The sequence below is a fragment of the Sorex fumeus genome, unplaced genomic scaffold (assembly GCF_029834395.1).
Source record: "Sorex fumeus unplaced genomic scaffold, SorFum_2.1 ptg000169l, whole genome shotgun sequence".
Lineage (NCBI taxonomy): Eukaryota > Metazoa > Chordata > Mammalia > Eulipotyphla > Soricidae > Sorex > Sorex fumeus.
Genome location: NW_026606226.1, coordinates 435,171 through 449,833, shown reverse-complemented (window position 1 = coordinate 449,833; position 14,663 = coordinate 435,171). Strand labels below are relative to the sequence as shown.

The 14,663-nt window shown below is 48.0% G+C and overlaps 1 protein-coding gene across 3 annotated transcripts in view; it reads left to right on the top strand.

Moving 5' to 3' along the window:
- Positions 1-14,126, top strand: part of CBL (Cbl proto-oncogene) — a 68,207-nt gene extending 54,081 nt beyond the window's left edge. For 2 of the 3 annotated variants that reach the window (XM_056107663.1, XM_056107665.1), the window contains 10 exons: positions 281-368; positions 664-795; positions 1,007-1,210; positions 3,997-4,128; positions 4,215-4,592; positions 5,412-5,506; positions 9,627-9,767; positions 10,052-10,152; positions 11,439-11,630; positions 12,569-14,126. In XM_056107663.1, the coding sequence (XP_055963638.1) occupies positions 281-368; positions 664-795; positions 1,007-1,210; positions 3,997-4,128; positions 4,215-4,592; positions 5,412-5,506; positions 9,627-9,767; positions 10,052-10,152; positions 11,439-11,630; positions 12,569-12,852 (1,747 nt within the window). In that variant the 3' untranslated portion in view covers positions 12,853-14,126. The remainder of the gene's footprint in view (positions 1-280; positions 369-663; positions 796-1,006; positions 1,211-3,996; positions 4,129-4,214; positions 4,593-5,411; positions 5,507-9,626; positions 9,768-10,051; positions 10,153-11,438; positions 11,631-12,568) is intronic. The other variant, XM_056107664.1, reaches the window with a different exon arrangement.
- The last annotated feature ends 537 nt before the right edge of the window (positions 14,127-14,663 follow it).

Sequence of the window (14,663 nt, the reverse complement as noted above, 5' to 3'; positions counted from 1 at the left end):
GGGGTTGCAGTCCTGTCCACAGAGCTCACAGAGTTTACTGTGGTGTTGTGCCATGGAGAGCACACCCTGTTGTGGTGCTGGGGTGGACGGCAGGGCCACCATGCATGTGCGGAGCACAGGGACCCAACTCTCGATCTCATGCTCGCAAAGCACGTGGGGTTTTTTTGCCACGAGCCATCGATAGGGCCCAAAGATGCCCTTTCAGAATAAGGGAATTCCTAGCTATCGTTTGCCAGTGTTAGCTTCATAAAAACTCCACGGTTGGTTACTTTTTGTACAGCTATTTGTTTCCTGATGGCCGGAATCAGAATCCGGATCTGACAGGCTTATGTGAACCAACTCCCCAAGACCACATCAAAGTGACACAGGTGAGTTTTGTATACTTTATAATCCTCCCATTAGTTAGACCTACAATAGGCTTCTATTACATGACTGGAATGCTTAAGTTTGAAACATTGACTTGACTAGTGAATTTTTGGGTGTACCTTAAAATTGGTACTAGGCTGGTGATGTTTTGCTTCAGTAGGGGAACATTGATCTGTATTTTGATGCTTTTATACCAGCAGAATTTTCCAGATTTTAATACTTAAGGGTATAGTTGTTCATTCCCTGTATATCTGCAATCGGCTGAACAGGCTCTCTCTCTTTTTTTTTTAATCAAAGGAACAATATGAATTATACTGTGAGATGGGTTCCACATTCCAGCTGTGTAAAATCTGCGCCGAGAATGATAAGGATGTCAAGATCGAGCCCTGTGGACATCTCATGTGCACGTCCTGTCTGACGTCCTGGCAGGTACGGCTCCTCACTTTGCATTTTCTCTACCGAGTAATCTTCTGGGGGAAGATGGGGAGTGTTTGCATCCTTTACAGAGGTCAGGGATCTCTGGCTTTGTGGGGATAAGTTTTCCATTGTGGATTATCGTCTCTAGGAAATGCATGTCCTGGTGAATGCCCATTGGAATCCTTTCAGCTGTCTCTGTTACCTTCTCCTGTTTCCTGTGCAGGAGTCTGAAGGCCAGGGCTGTCCTTTCTGCCGATGTGAAATTAAAGGTACTGAACCCATTGTGGTCGATCCATTTGATCCTAGAGGAAGTGGCAGCCTGTTGAGGCAGGGAGCAGAAGGAGCCCCGTCCCCTAATTATGATGACGACGATGATGAACGTGCCGATGATTCTCTCTTCATGATGAAAGAGTTAGCTGGTGCCAAGGTGAGGCTGCAATTTAAGGTAGTGGTGAACCCCGCTAGTTGCAATGTTCTAAAGCTCAGGAGCACTTAACAGCAGCCATGTTGTGAGGAAGGGTAACAGTGGGCACACTCACTGCCAGAGTGCTGGGCGCCTGGCTGGGGGATAAAACCTCGACTCATGCCCACAAGGCAAGTGCTCAGCTGTCGATCCCCAACTCCAGCTCTCATTTTGTTCTTTTTAACTCATGATCCTATACTCACCTAACCCTAAGAATGAGTTCTATTTTCTCAATGACCTTTCTCCTTCTCTGTTCTCACTGCCATATTTCAGGCTGTTATTGTCTGTTCTCCCAGCACCATGACTGACTAGAGTAGAGTTCTAGCTTGAAAAGAATTCAGCTCTGGGGCTGGAGTGATAGCACAGTGGGTAGGGCGTTTGCCTTGCATGTGGCTGACCCAGGTTCGATTTCCAGCATCCTATATGGTCCCCAGAGCACCAGGAGCAGTTCCTGAGTGCAGAGCTAGGAGTAACCCCTGTGCAACACCAGGTATGACCCAAAAAGAAAAAAAGAAGAAGAAAAGAATTCAGCTCTGGGCCAGATTGCTAGTACAGCAGGTAGGGCACTTGCCTTACATGGGCTGACCCAGATCCAATCCACATCACCACATATGGCCTAAAAAACAACAAAAATTAAAATTTAATATGTTATTGCTTTACCTACTTGTAATCTCTGGTGTATTTTTGCTTTTTGATGTCACCTGTTCCAGTATCCTAGTCTGATTTATTCTTTTAGGGCCATACCCAGTAGTGCTCAGGGCAACATATAGAATGCCATGGATTGACCCCAGATGGGCTGCGTGTAAGGCAAGCGCCCTGCTTGCTGTATGCTATACTATCCAGCATGCCCAGTCTTTTTTTTGGGGGGGGGGGGTTCCTCCCAAGCAGTGCCAGCAATGGTGGGGTCTGCCAGGGCCATACACAGTAGTCTCTCCAGGCCATGCATTGCTGGGCATATACTCCAACCCTTTGAGCTCTCCCATTGCCTTCCTCCCTGAAGGTTTTGAAAATATTTTTCTTATCCTTCTTCCCATACCCCCTGAACTTAAGGATTTTTAGGTTAAGCCATTATGGATTTCTTTTCGTTCATTGGGTTAGCCAGATAGCTAACCCTTTATGAATGTTTAGGTCTTTGAAATGTTGCTACATTATTCTTTGACAATTTCTTCACTTGCATTTCCCTCCTCTCCTGAAACCTTGTTTTGTGTTAGGAGAAAAAAAATTGTAGGGGCCAATCATGCTGCTGGGCCATGTATGGGGTGCTATGATATGCTCTGTCCTGGTTCTTCAGGGATGGCAGAGATGGAGATGGGAGGTGTCAGAGGAGGCAGAGGGGCTTCTCAGCAAAAGCAAAGAGATAGGAATTTCAGAACAGGAAGTGATAGGAAATACAGTTGAGATGAAATGAGAAAACTTGAAAAAGCCAGACAGAAAAATGAGGGCCTTGGGGAGGTCGTTTTTTTGTTCTGTTTTTGGTTTTGGCCTTTGGGCCATACCCAGCAATGCGTGGAGGTTGCTTCTGGCTCTGCACTCAGGAATCACTCCTGACGATGCTCAGGGAACCATATGGGGCTTCAGGGATCGAACCCAGGTTGACTATATACAAGACAAGCACCTTACCCACTGTGATTCCCCTCCCCCACCTAAATTGGGCAGGCATACTGGTTCTCACAAGCAGTGCTCAGAATGCCCAGGGTGCCTGCCAGTGAATCTCAGCTAACTGGCTAGTGGGTCAGTGTGAGGCCCAAACATGCAGTGCTGCAAGGGCTTTCGACTGCCAGTATTTGGGACCTCCAGGACTGCACCCAGAGATGCTTAGGGAGCTTGCAGTGCCAGGGATGTGACCAGGGTCAAGTGCCTTGCCCTATCCCCTTTTCTATCTTCCTGTTCCCATTGCTCTTTTTCTTAAACATGAGTGAAAGCAAAATAGCTAATGGTTTGGATTTTTCTTTGCTCTCCCTCACTCACACCCAGCATTGATGACAGACTGAGACAGATTTTTTCTGCCCCTGTGCTTAAGTGCTTACAGCTTTGCTGTCCTCCCTTTAGAGTGCTTGGGGTGGGGGATAAAAGCACAAAGTACCCTTTTGTATGAATTCTCTCATTCCCACCACAAACTTGTAAGCATCCCTCAGTGAAGTCTGGGGGCATTGGAAAAGTCCGCATGTGTATACCTCCTTTAATTGGGAACACAGATGACAGAAAATAGTGATTAGTGATTCTGTTTATTTATTGACTTGAAATCACCAATTTCTTAAAAAAAAAAACACACACGTACAGTACTACGTTTTAGCTTATTGTTGATCATTTTCCTTTTAGAAATTTCTTTTCTCCCCTTTTTTTTCTTCATAATAAGCCACAGAGTTTACCCTTTTTCCCTGTTAGTTTGTTGGGAGGTTAACATCTGCCCGTTTTATATGAAACTGTATTTTTAGTCATAAAACAGTTTTTCCTTCTGAAATATAAGGAGGTAGAAAATTTAGTAATTTTTGGTAGCTTCTGGGGGAAGCTTTTCTGTGGTAGCTCTTTTGAAGCTTTTTGTAGCAAGGCCTCTTCAGTTGCAGCTTGCCCCCTAGTTCTGTGAGAGAGCGCCCTCTTATGGCGACAGGAAGAAAACCCACATGTGCTGCTCCAGCCTGTCAGGATTAGTCAGTTCTGTTTAGTGTTCCTCTAGTCTTTGTTTCTGCAGCTTTAGGTGAGAAGTCATTCCCCAAACAAGAGTGACCTATTGGGAAATTCCTCTGTGCTAGGTGGAAAGGCCTCCTTCACCATTCTCAATCGCCCCACAAGCTTCCCTTCCCCCAGTACCACCTCGACTTGACCTTCTACAGCAGAGAATTTCTGTTCCTTCAAGTGCTTCTGGTCTTGGACCTGCTTCTAAGGTAAAGTATTACTTGTTTCTGGGTTTCTGGGGCTTTTGCTGTGGATCGTAGGTTTTAATTTTTTTGCTTCCATCATGCTTCTGCAGGCTGCTTCTGGCTCCCTTCATAAGGACAAGCCTTTACCAATACCTCCCACACTTCGAGACCTTCCGCCACCGCCCCCACCAGACCGGCCATATTCTGGAGGAACAGAAACCCGGCCGCAGAGACGTCCCTTGCCGTGTACACCAGGCGACTGTCCATCCAGGGACAAACTGCCACCTGTCCCCTCTAGCCGCCTTGGGGAATCATGGTTGCCTCGGCCAATCCCCAAAGTACCAGTAGTTGCCCCAAACCCTACTGACCCCTGGACGGGAAGAGAATTAACCAATCGACATTCACTTCCATTTTCATTGCCCTCCCAAATGGAACCCAGAACGGATGGGCATAGACTCGGAAGCACTTTCAGTCTGGATACCTCCCTGGTGAGTCCTGACTTTGACATAATCCTTTCACAAATAATTATAGATGGTTCAGTTTCATGATGTTTTAAATAGCATTCAGGGTGGCTGGAGCAATAGTACAGCGTATAGGGCGTTTACCTTGCACACAGGTTCAATCCCCGGCATCTCATATGGTTCCCCCGAGCCCACCAGGAGTAACTTCTGAGTAGTTTTTGGTGTGCCCCTCCAAAAAATGTAGTAGCCTGATTAGATAAGAGCCTTTAGATAAAATTGAAAACAGTGGATTACAAAAAAAAGGGTGAGAAATCATGCACATCACCACTGAAGTTATGAACCTGGTTAACTGGGCACATAAATTTTTTTTTGAGGGGTGTTGGGTAACACCTGACTAGGTAGGTGCCCTATCCACTATATTTTCTCTTTGACCCCTAGGCATGTGAATTTGAGATGAGCAATTGAAGGAAGAACTGGCCAGGAAATGGTTGGAAATCTAAGAGCAAAAGATGGAATTGGAGGGCAAAGTTGAAAAATCTGACCCTTAGAGAAAATGCTTATCTCCTAATTGCTGGTGGGTGGGGTGTGACTCAGGGAAGGGGTGTCTTGTGGAAGAAGTGTTCAAATTCGTGTGAGAGCCACAAATGTATAGATAATCTAAGCTAGAGATGGTCATTGTGTAGATAGCCAGTTTATTCAGTTTTCTAGAATTAAGACAACACAAAACAAAACACAACCGCATCTCCTTGACACTGTGTCTGCTTCCCCAACCCTTATATTTGAATTTGGAGCCTGGAAGTGACTGCTTTTTCCAGAATAAAAAGAGCACTCTTCTTTTCTCTCCAGGGTATGAACAGCAGCCCATTAGCAGGTCCCGAGTGTGAGCACCCCAAAATCAAGCCTTCTGCATCTGCCAATGCCATTTATTCTCTGGCGGCCAGGTAAATTTACTCAAGTTCTGTTTCCTACATTGGGGTTGGCACAGCTTACTGATAAAAAAATCTTGGGTTTTTATTTTCCTTTAGCAGTCTTTAATATTTTTTTATCAATTTGGTGTTTTAATAATGATGTGTCTATAGGTATTTTTGCATTCAGAAATTGGGGTGTTATGTCAGGTTCCTGGAATTTTCTGATTCATTCTTCGGGCTCTCAGTAACAATTTATTTGAACAGGCACAATTTTACCCTCTTTTCCTCTTCACCCAGGGAACATAAACATCTTATGTTCCTCTTCTAAAGGAGTCAAAGCTCCTGAAATGGTTCTTTATTTTTTCTGAATCTTGTTTCTCTCCTCTTCCTCCCCCCACCCCTTTTTGGGTCACACCCAGAGATACTCAGGGGTTATTCCTGGCTCTGCACTCAGAAATTACTCCTGACGGTACTTGGGGGACCACATGGGATGCTGCAGATCGAATCTGGGTCAGCCACATGCAAGGCAAACACCCTCCCCGCTGTACTATCACTCCAACCCCTCTATTTGAATCATTACCAGATTTGTTTGTTTTATTTTTGTTTGGGGGTCATTCTTGGAGGTACTCAGGACTTATTCCTAGCTCTGTGGTCAGGAATAACTCCTGGTGATGCTTGGGGGACCGTATGCCATACCAGGAATTCAGACTAGGTGAGCTACACGCAAGACAAGTTCCGAAACCCTTTTTACCATCTCTCCTACCCTTGGTTTTGATTTCTGGGCACACATGTCAGTTTTCAGGGGCTGCGCCCTGTTCTGTGCTTGGGATTGCTTCCAGTGGCACTCTGCTATTGCATAGATTTTACTTATTTTATTCTCCCCCCTGGTTGGGGTTCACATACTGTTTTAGCTATGGAGCTTGCCACGGTCACACATTGTGCTACAGTACTCCCCCAGTCTTGCTCATGGACTTGGGTCTTTGTTGAGGCTCATGATGATACTGTGGTTTTCACACACCTGCTCCCTAGGGGCTCGACTTCACAATCCTGGAGCTTATCATCATTCTGTGGTCCAACAACTGTATCTGTTAGCTCCAACTTTATCTGCCATTTTGCAGATAGCAAAACTATCTGTTCCGCTGGTCACTAGGTATTGTCTGTACAGTTGCTCGCTTTTGCCCATGACATACACAGCTCAGGGATTAGCAGTAGCTTTCAGGGAAATTGCAGGGAGAATTTTGAACTTAATTCTCTGCTGCTTCCTTTTCAAGATTTCTGGCTCCACACATGTTGGCCAGGGTAGAATTCCAGAATTCCGGTTCTCGTCAGACTTGAGACCCTAGTTTCAGAACCTTCACTGAGACTGTACTTCAGTTTCTCCTCCTCTCTCTACTGTTCTTTGTATTTTGGTGGAGACACACACCTGAGAGTGTTCAAGGATAATCCCGGCCATACTCAGGGGACCGTGTGGTGTCAGAGGTCCAATTCGGGGCTCCCACATACAAAGCGTGCACTCTAGCCCTTGGAGCTGCCTCCCCAGTCCTCTCTCTGGACTCCTGGCCTTGGTAGTCTTGGCTGCCCAACAGCCTCCCATGCCAATTTTCTTTTTATTCTGATCCTGCTTTCATAGCTTATAGGCAGTATTATCCAGAGACTTAGATAATGCTTGGCTGTGCCTATAGATATATAAAATGTTTATATGTATTAAGTTAATAAATGGTTTTATATTCCCCCCACCCACCCAAACTTGGCATCATATCCTTGGCATTTCTCCCCATCATTTAAAAAGCTCTGGGGCTGGAGTGATAGTACAGCGGGTAGGGCGTTTGTCTTGCACACGGCTGACCTGAGTTCAGTCCCCAGCATCCCATAGGATCCCCGAGCACTGCCAGGAGTAATTCCTGAGTGCAGAGCCCAGGAGTAACCCCTGAGCATCACTGCGTGTGACCCAAAAAGCAAAAAATAAAATAAAAAGTTCTTTAAGGTGTCAGAGAATGGGGGTAAAAGTACACATGGCAGGGCTGGAGCAATAGCACAGCGGGTAGGGCGTCTGCCTTGCACGCGACCGACCGGGGTTCGATTCCCAGCATCCCATATGGTCCCCTGAGCACCGCCAGGAGTAACCCATGCATCGCCGGGTGTGACCCAAAAAGCAAAAACAAAAAAAGTGCACATGGCCAACTCAGGTTCAATCCCTGACACCCATATGGTACCCTGAGCCCCGCTAGTAGCGATCCCTGGGTGCAAAGTCAGGAGTAACTCCTGAGCATCACCAGGTATGCCCCCAAAAGCCAGAAAAGAATAAAAATGAAAATATCTAGTACAGGGGCCGGAGATAGTATAGTGGGCAGGGGATGTGATGTCAGGGGGCCTCTCACAAGCAGAGCATACATTTCTGATTCCTTAGGCATCTTTCTCAGCCCTTACTGAACATCTCAGCATGTCATCATATAAACTGTTAAGAGTGGTTATCAGGTACTTTCAGTTGATTGCATAGCAGTAGAGCTTAAACTCAGTGTGGCAGATAGTTAAGCACAGACCTCCTGGGGTAGACCGGAAGGCGGCCTTGGAAGCTGCTTCCTGGAATCTGTAAGACACTAAGATAGAGTTGACTTTAGGCATGTTGTAGTCTGGTTCAAAATCTTGTATTCCAGGACTGAAGAGACAATACAGAGGGTTGAGCTGACCTGGGATCAAACCCAGGTATCGCCAGTGTTACCTCTGAGCCCAGAGCCAGCAGGAAGTCCTGAGTACACAAAAACTAGTCACTGCCCTCCCGTTGTTCATTGATTTTCTTGAGCGGGCCCAGTAACATCTCCATTGTGAGACTTTGTTGTTACTATGTTTGGCATATCAAATACGTCATGGGTAGCTTGCCAGGCTTTGCTGTGCAGGCAAGATATTCTCGGTAGCTTGCCTGGCTCTCCAAGAGGGGCGGAGGAGATGCACTTGGGTCGGCCATGTTGGCTGCATGCAAAGCAAACGCCCTCCCGCTGTACTATCACCAGTACAGACAATACCTGTGCTCCAGCCCAACACACACACACAAACTGAGTATTTTTTTTTTCCTTTGTCTTTAGTAAGCTGCTAGTGTTTTTACAATTAGGCGAGTAAATATTGAATGCAAATGGGTGTTCCTTTGTAGAGTGTTTAGGGTGGGGAGTAGCGGAAGCACTCATCCACTTACTTCCCACAAATGCTGCTTTCTATACTACGGACTGAGCTCGTTTTGGTTGAGTGGTGGGAGAGCCACACTTAGTGGATTCCACTCAGCGGTGCTCAGGGCTTACTCCTGGCTCCTCACTCAAGGATCACTCCTTGTGTGGCTCAGGGGACCATATGGAGTGTCAGATCAAAACTGGCTTGGCCATGTGTAATCCAAGTACCCTGCCCACTGTACTCTCTCTCCCGCCTTGAGATTGGGTTCTTTTTATCTTTGCATCCAGTTTCATTGGTGGGTGGCAAGACCAGTTTTGTTACAGTTTTCCTGGTGAGTCATGTACAGAGGAACCAGCAAGCTCTAATGCCCCAAGACCGGAGTCCAAAGGTCTGGTATGACTCCGAGGTATTTCATTTCTCCTTACTTGCTATACTATACATTCCTGGCAGATGGAAGAAAGCCACACTGTGGCTGGCATGTGCCCCGTGAAGAAAAGGTTGGTATACTCCCTTTCGGAAAAGCCCCGGTACATGCAGTGCATCTGACACAGAATAGCTGCATTTTTTCCATTTCCATGGAAATGGAAAAGGTTCCACAGTGTATTCTGGTTACCACCTGTCTTGGCTGGGAAGCAGTTGTGCCCTCCTTTGCTGCCATGTCGTATTTGAATGGTGTTCTATTTGAAAGTCACTTATTTCATACTTGGAAGTTCTCTGGGGGTTTTGGTGATTTTTTGGTCTGTTTTTTTTTTTTTAATTCTTTATGGGGGTCCAAGAGATACTACAGGGGGTTAAGGTACCTGCCTTGAAGCTGGATGATCCTAGTTCTATCCCCAGCTCTACATATGGTCCCCTGGACACCACCAGGGGTGATGGGCCTGGGTCAGTTCCTGGCCTGTGTTTCCCAGCACCCCAAGGAGCTTTCCCCAGGCACTGAACTAGGAATAGCACCAGTGACTATGGCCAAAATAAACAAAACTTCTTTCTCTTGCAGACCTCTTCCTGTACCAAAGCTGCCGTCTGGGGAGCAGGGTGAGAGTGAGGAGGACACAGAGTATATGACTCCTTCCTCGAGGCCCGTGGGGCTGCCGAGGCCAGAGCTGAAACGGCCTTTGGAGCCCACCCAGAGTTCACGGTAAAACTGTCCCAACAACCCTTTTCCAGAATTAAGTGGACCCATTCACTTCCTGACCCACTGAAATCACAGTCCACAGATGAATCTATCCTGAGTGTGTGACCCTCATGTAGGTACACACAGTTCTGCTTGGGTGTCGTCAGCATCACAGTAATCTTAAAAACCCGACATTTTGACAGAGGAATATGCATTATCTTGATAGAATCAAGTATGGAATGTTGTGAATAGATAGATGCTAATAGATCTGCAGTGTGAGTTCTGATGTCACTTTTTTCCTGTTACAGCATGGGTGATGGTGACCAACAGGCAGATAGCTGCACATACGAAGCCATGTATAATATTCAGTCCCAGGCTGTGCCTGGCGCCCCAGAGAGTAGCGCCTTGGGTGAGTAGCCATTTTGCTGCTTTCGGAACCGTTATGTGCCTTAGAAATAAGGCTGTAGAGTTTGGTAGTGAATTAGCTTGATCTAAGTAGATTTTTTTGAGGTTTGTTGTCCCCTCCTCCCCCCCCCCGAAATATCTTTGACCCATGGACAGTCAAATCCTCTTATTTCCTGTTCACACAGTTCCTTTTATCTTTTTCCACCCTTCCAGGGCCTGGAGACATTTGTGATGTATGGGCTTGCAGTGTGCGCTGCTCTCGTCATTTCCATTGCTTTTTAGCATTGGTGAAATTCTTTTGTGTGTGGGTGGCGAGTACCCAATTCCCATGCTAACTCACTCACCAGGGTGAAAGGTCAAGAAGGCTTCACACACAGAGCTTTTTGTTGGCTGATCTTCAGGTTAAATACAGATAAAAATGTTGAATGAAGGCCAGGAATACTTGTACCGTGAGCGAGTGTGCAATGCGTAATGGAGGCCCTGACTTCCTTCCCATGTGCTTCTAATCCTCCTTCCCAGCATCGACTGGTGTAGCCCTCATGCTACCCCTGAGTGTCAGGAGGCATGAACACCACAAGGCTCAATCACCCCTATTTAATCAAACAGTTGATATTGTTTGGTTAACTTTATTTATTGGGTTTAATTTCATTTCACACATGAAATACAACAGGGGTGTTCCTTGGCTTATATGCAATTTTATTGCATTGTATAAAGGTGGTATTAGTGCATTAATTACGGTCATGGTCGCAGTCCTCCCGTTGTTCATCGATTGGCTTGAGCGGACCCAGTAACGTCTCCAGTTTGAGACTTGTTGTTACTGTGGTTGGCATACTGAATATGTCACAGGTAGCTTGCCAGGCTTTGCCTAGCGGGTGAGATACTCTCGGTAGCTTGCCGGACTCTCTGAGAGGGGCGGAGGAATCGAACCCGGCTTGGCTGGGCCGGCTTCGCGCAAGGCAAACGCCCTACCGCTGTGCTATCACTCCAGCCCCAGTGCATTAATAAACTATAGAATATATGTTTTTAATGTTGAATCAGGGATACAGTTGGCACTGGAACCTTTGACAGCTGTGGTAGTTCGTCTTGGCAAGGGGCATTTTTTTTTATCATATTCACAAGCAAAAGCTGTATGGTGAGGAAACATTAATTCTGTTTTCCTCTGCCATGGGCCTCGCATGGTGTTCAGACTCACAAATTTCAGATTCTGTGTGCCTGGGGACACAAACCTGCCACACTCCCGCAGTGGGCCGAGAGTGAAGTTTTAGAGTCACGCCAACACCTTCTTTCTAGGGGACGGGGCTCTGGCTGCAGCTCAGGCCAGCGCAGGCCCCGAGGAGTCGGAAAACGAGGATGATGGGTACGATGTGCCGAAGCCTCCTGTCCCAGCAGCACTAGCACGCCGCACGCTCTCAGACATCTCCAACGCCAGTTCTGCCTTTGGCTGGTTGTCTCTAGATGGTGATCCTGCACGTGAGTCCCCAGGCAAGCCCACCTTTGTGCTTCCAAGCTCTCTGGCTCAGGATTTAAAGGGAGATGATGATTGGGGTTGTGGGAGGGATACTGGAATCATTGGTGGTGGAGAATGGACACTGGGGGAGGGATGGATGCTCAATCATTGTTTAACTGAAACGCAAGCACGAAAGTTTGTAAGTCTGCAACTGTACCTCATGATGATTCACTAATAAAATATTTTTTAAAAAAATAATAAAAAAAAGTAAAGGGAGACGATGACTGGCTGTGGAGAAAGGAAGGAGGAGGAGAGCAGTAGAGCAAACTGTGGCAGGAGAGAAAAGCAGAGCCCAAGTCTTGAGGGAGGAAGTGGAGCTATAATTCAGGCATTGTTGAATCTTGCCTGACTTAGAAATCGGGGGTCCTTAAGCCCTGGTGCCCCCAGCTTCCTGACTAGCAGACCCTATCCCAGTGGCACAGCGCATGCACACACCAGTTGGCCTGACAACGGACCTGCACCTGTGACCGCCTGGGAGGGCAGCCGCTGTGGCTCTGTCACTTGGAAGTTGTCAGCCTCGGGACAGCTGGTGAAAAAGAAACCGGGACCCAGCTGCCAGGCAGGCCCGGCCTCCTATAAAGCTCTCTCACAGCAGCAGAGCCCTCGTTCTGTCTGCTTCCTGGTAAGAGGAGAAGTTTGGAGTCTCATCCAGCCCCCTCCAGTTAGAACAGTAGTTCAGGCAGTAATCTGCATGACCCATACCAGCCGAGTGTGCAGCGTGATGCCCGGGCAGGTGCCAGGGACATGTGGAAGGTTGCTCCACTGGGAGGATGGGCGCACAGTGCCAGTTTCCAGGCTCCTTGGCACCCTGTGAAGTTCGCCTGTGACTGCGAGTCCAGGTACTATGCACTCAGGGACTGACAGGAGCCGAATTTCTCTCCCAGATTGGCAAGTCTTTTTCTATCTCTTTCAGACTTCACTGAGGGTTCCCAAGTTCCGGAGCGGCCTCCCAAACCATTCCCACGGAGAATCAACTCTGAACGGAAAGCGGGGAGCTGTCAGCAAGGGGGTGCCGCCGCCGCCGCCGCTGCCGCCTCACCACACCTCTCCAGTGAGATCGAGAACCTCATGAGTCAGGGTTATTCCTACCAGGACATTCAGAAAGCGTTGGTCATCGCCCACAACAACATCGAGATGGCCAAAAATATCCTGCGGGAGTTTGTTTCGATTTCTTCTCCTGCTCACGTGGCCACCTAGCACCTTGCCTTGCTGCAGCTTTAGAGGACCCTGAGCTGAGCTCTCACTCACTCGGTGGCACCTCACAGGCAGAGGCTCCTCTGGAGACGGCACATGGGGTCGCGACCTGTCTGTGGGGTCCTGTGGTTCCAGGATTTCAAGGCGGTGGAATGAAATGGAGCAGCTAGTATGTTTGCAGATCTTACTTGTTTTGGGAGTACATTGGAAGGTGCCCTTCCGCCCCCACTTAGAGTGTGGATTTTTATTAAATAGTAGCTTACCTGGGGAACCGTCCAGAAAGCAGTGGGAGAGGTTTTGTGCTCTAAATCCTAATTGAATACTTAAGACTTTCCTGGGTTAAAGAAATGATTGTGCGTGCGTGCGTGTATGTCTGTCTGTGGTTGTGCGTGTCCTGTGATTCTAAGATTAACCTGCTGTCTGTGTTGATCCCGGGCAGGGAGTCGGCACAAGAGGTCTCAGAAGGAATCTTCTCAAGACTTCATCTACTGTGGTATCACACCCACCCTAGTGCTCCTCTCACGGCCAAAACACTCCCCTTTGCTTGGATTCTTGCGCACAGAGTTCGTCTTGTGCTCTTAGGATCCCCTTCTGCTCCCCTGCCCCTCTGCCCTCCGCCCGCCTCGCCTGTCTCTGACCAGGGCTTGCCAGGACCAGCCTTACTGATGCCGAGTGCCTTCTCGGCCGTGCTCTCTTGTGTGGGAATGCAGATTTGAGTGTTCGAGGGGTGGGGGAGCATCCCGTTGCTCTATCCCGGAAGCACTGTTCGATACTAGCAGCTAACGCTGGTCACTGCAAAGCACCGTCTCTCCAGGATATTGAATCTGCTCAGAGAAGAGCTCTTCATTCTGATGACATGGCTGATCTACGATAGAGGCCTCCGGTGCATTCCATCCCTCCGCAGAACACAGTCTGCGGGAGCAGCTGCCTTGGGCCCGGGTGGGAGCTGATGTAAGCAGGACTTGTTTGCTCCAGGGCCAGGGAGGAACATGGGTGTCCAGCATGGCTTTCTGGCCTATCTGCCATGCAGCTTTTTGAAGAAGTGCCGTTCCTTTGCTCTTTCCTTTGTTAGACAAATACTGCACAAAGAGATCAGAGGATATTCAGAATGGCTCTTCTCCCCAGCAAATGAATTACAGTTTATTTGGACATCTCCCTTTGAACTAGAGCGGCTTGTTGCAGAAATGATTCTCTTTGCCCTTGAAGGAGTGAGTTGGGGTTGGGGTGTCCTATTTTGCTGATATTGACCCCTTTCCTACATGGTGCCACCAGCGACTGTTTTTTTTTTTTCCTTTGGCTCTCGGAACACTGCCTCTCCTGCACGCTCCTCACAGCCTAGGGCTGTGTCCCTAGGACTAGGTGTCATCCATGGCCTGAATGACTTTTGGACAACCAGGAACTGAGCTGGGGTGGGCCCAGTGTTTGGGACCACTGTGGGCTCATGGAGAGGACTCAGTACCTGGAGTGAAACACCAGGGTCAGTCCCAGAGGCGCCGCTGGGTGACCCCTCAGGCTCAGGTAGCCTCTGTCTAATCTTGCTTGCTTCCTTCCGTGGGAGCCTATGCCCTGCCTGTTGCAGGTGACTCCTGCCCTCCCAGAATCTCCACCGTGCTTTCCCTTTCGAGACAGACAACAAAGGCCTCTGCAAAAACTGTCCTCTTCTAGCCTGCCAGCTTTGGGGCAGAACCATCCAGGCTCTTCTTTCCATTCATGTCATCCTCAATCTAGTTCTTCCATCCTCTTGCTCCGAGTCATTGACCTTCTGAGCTGGCAGCTTAGGTCTTGTTGGCCTGTTCTTGTCTAGTGGGTTCTTT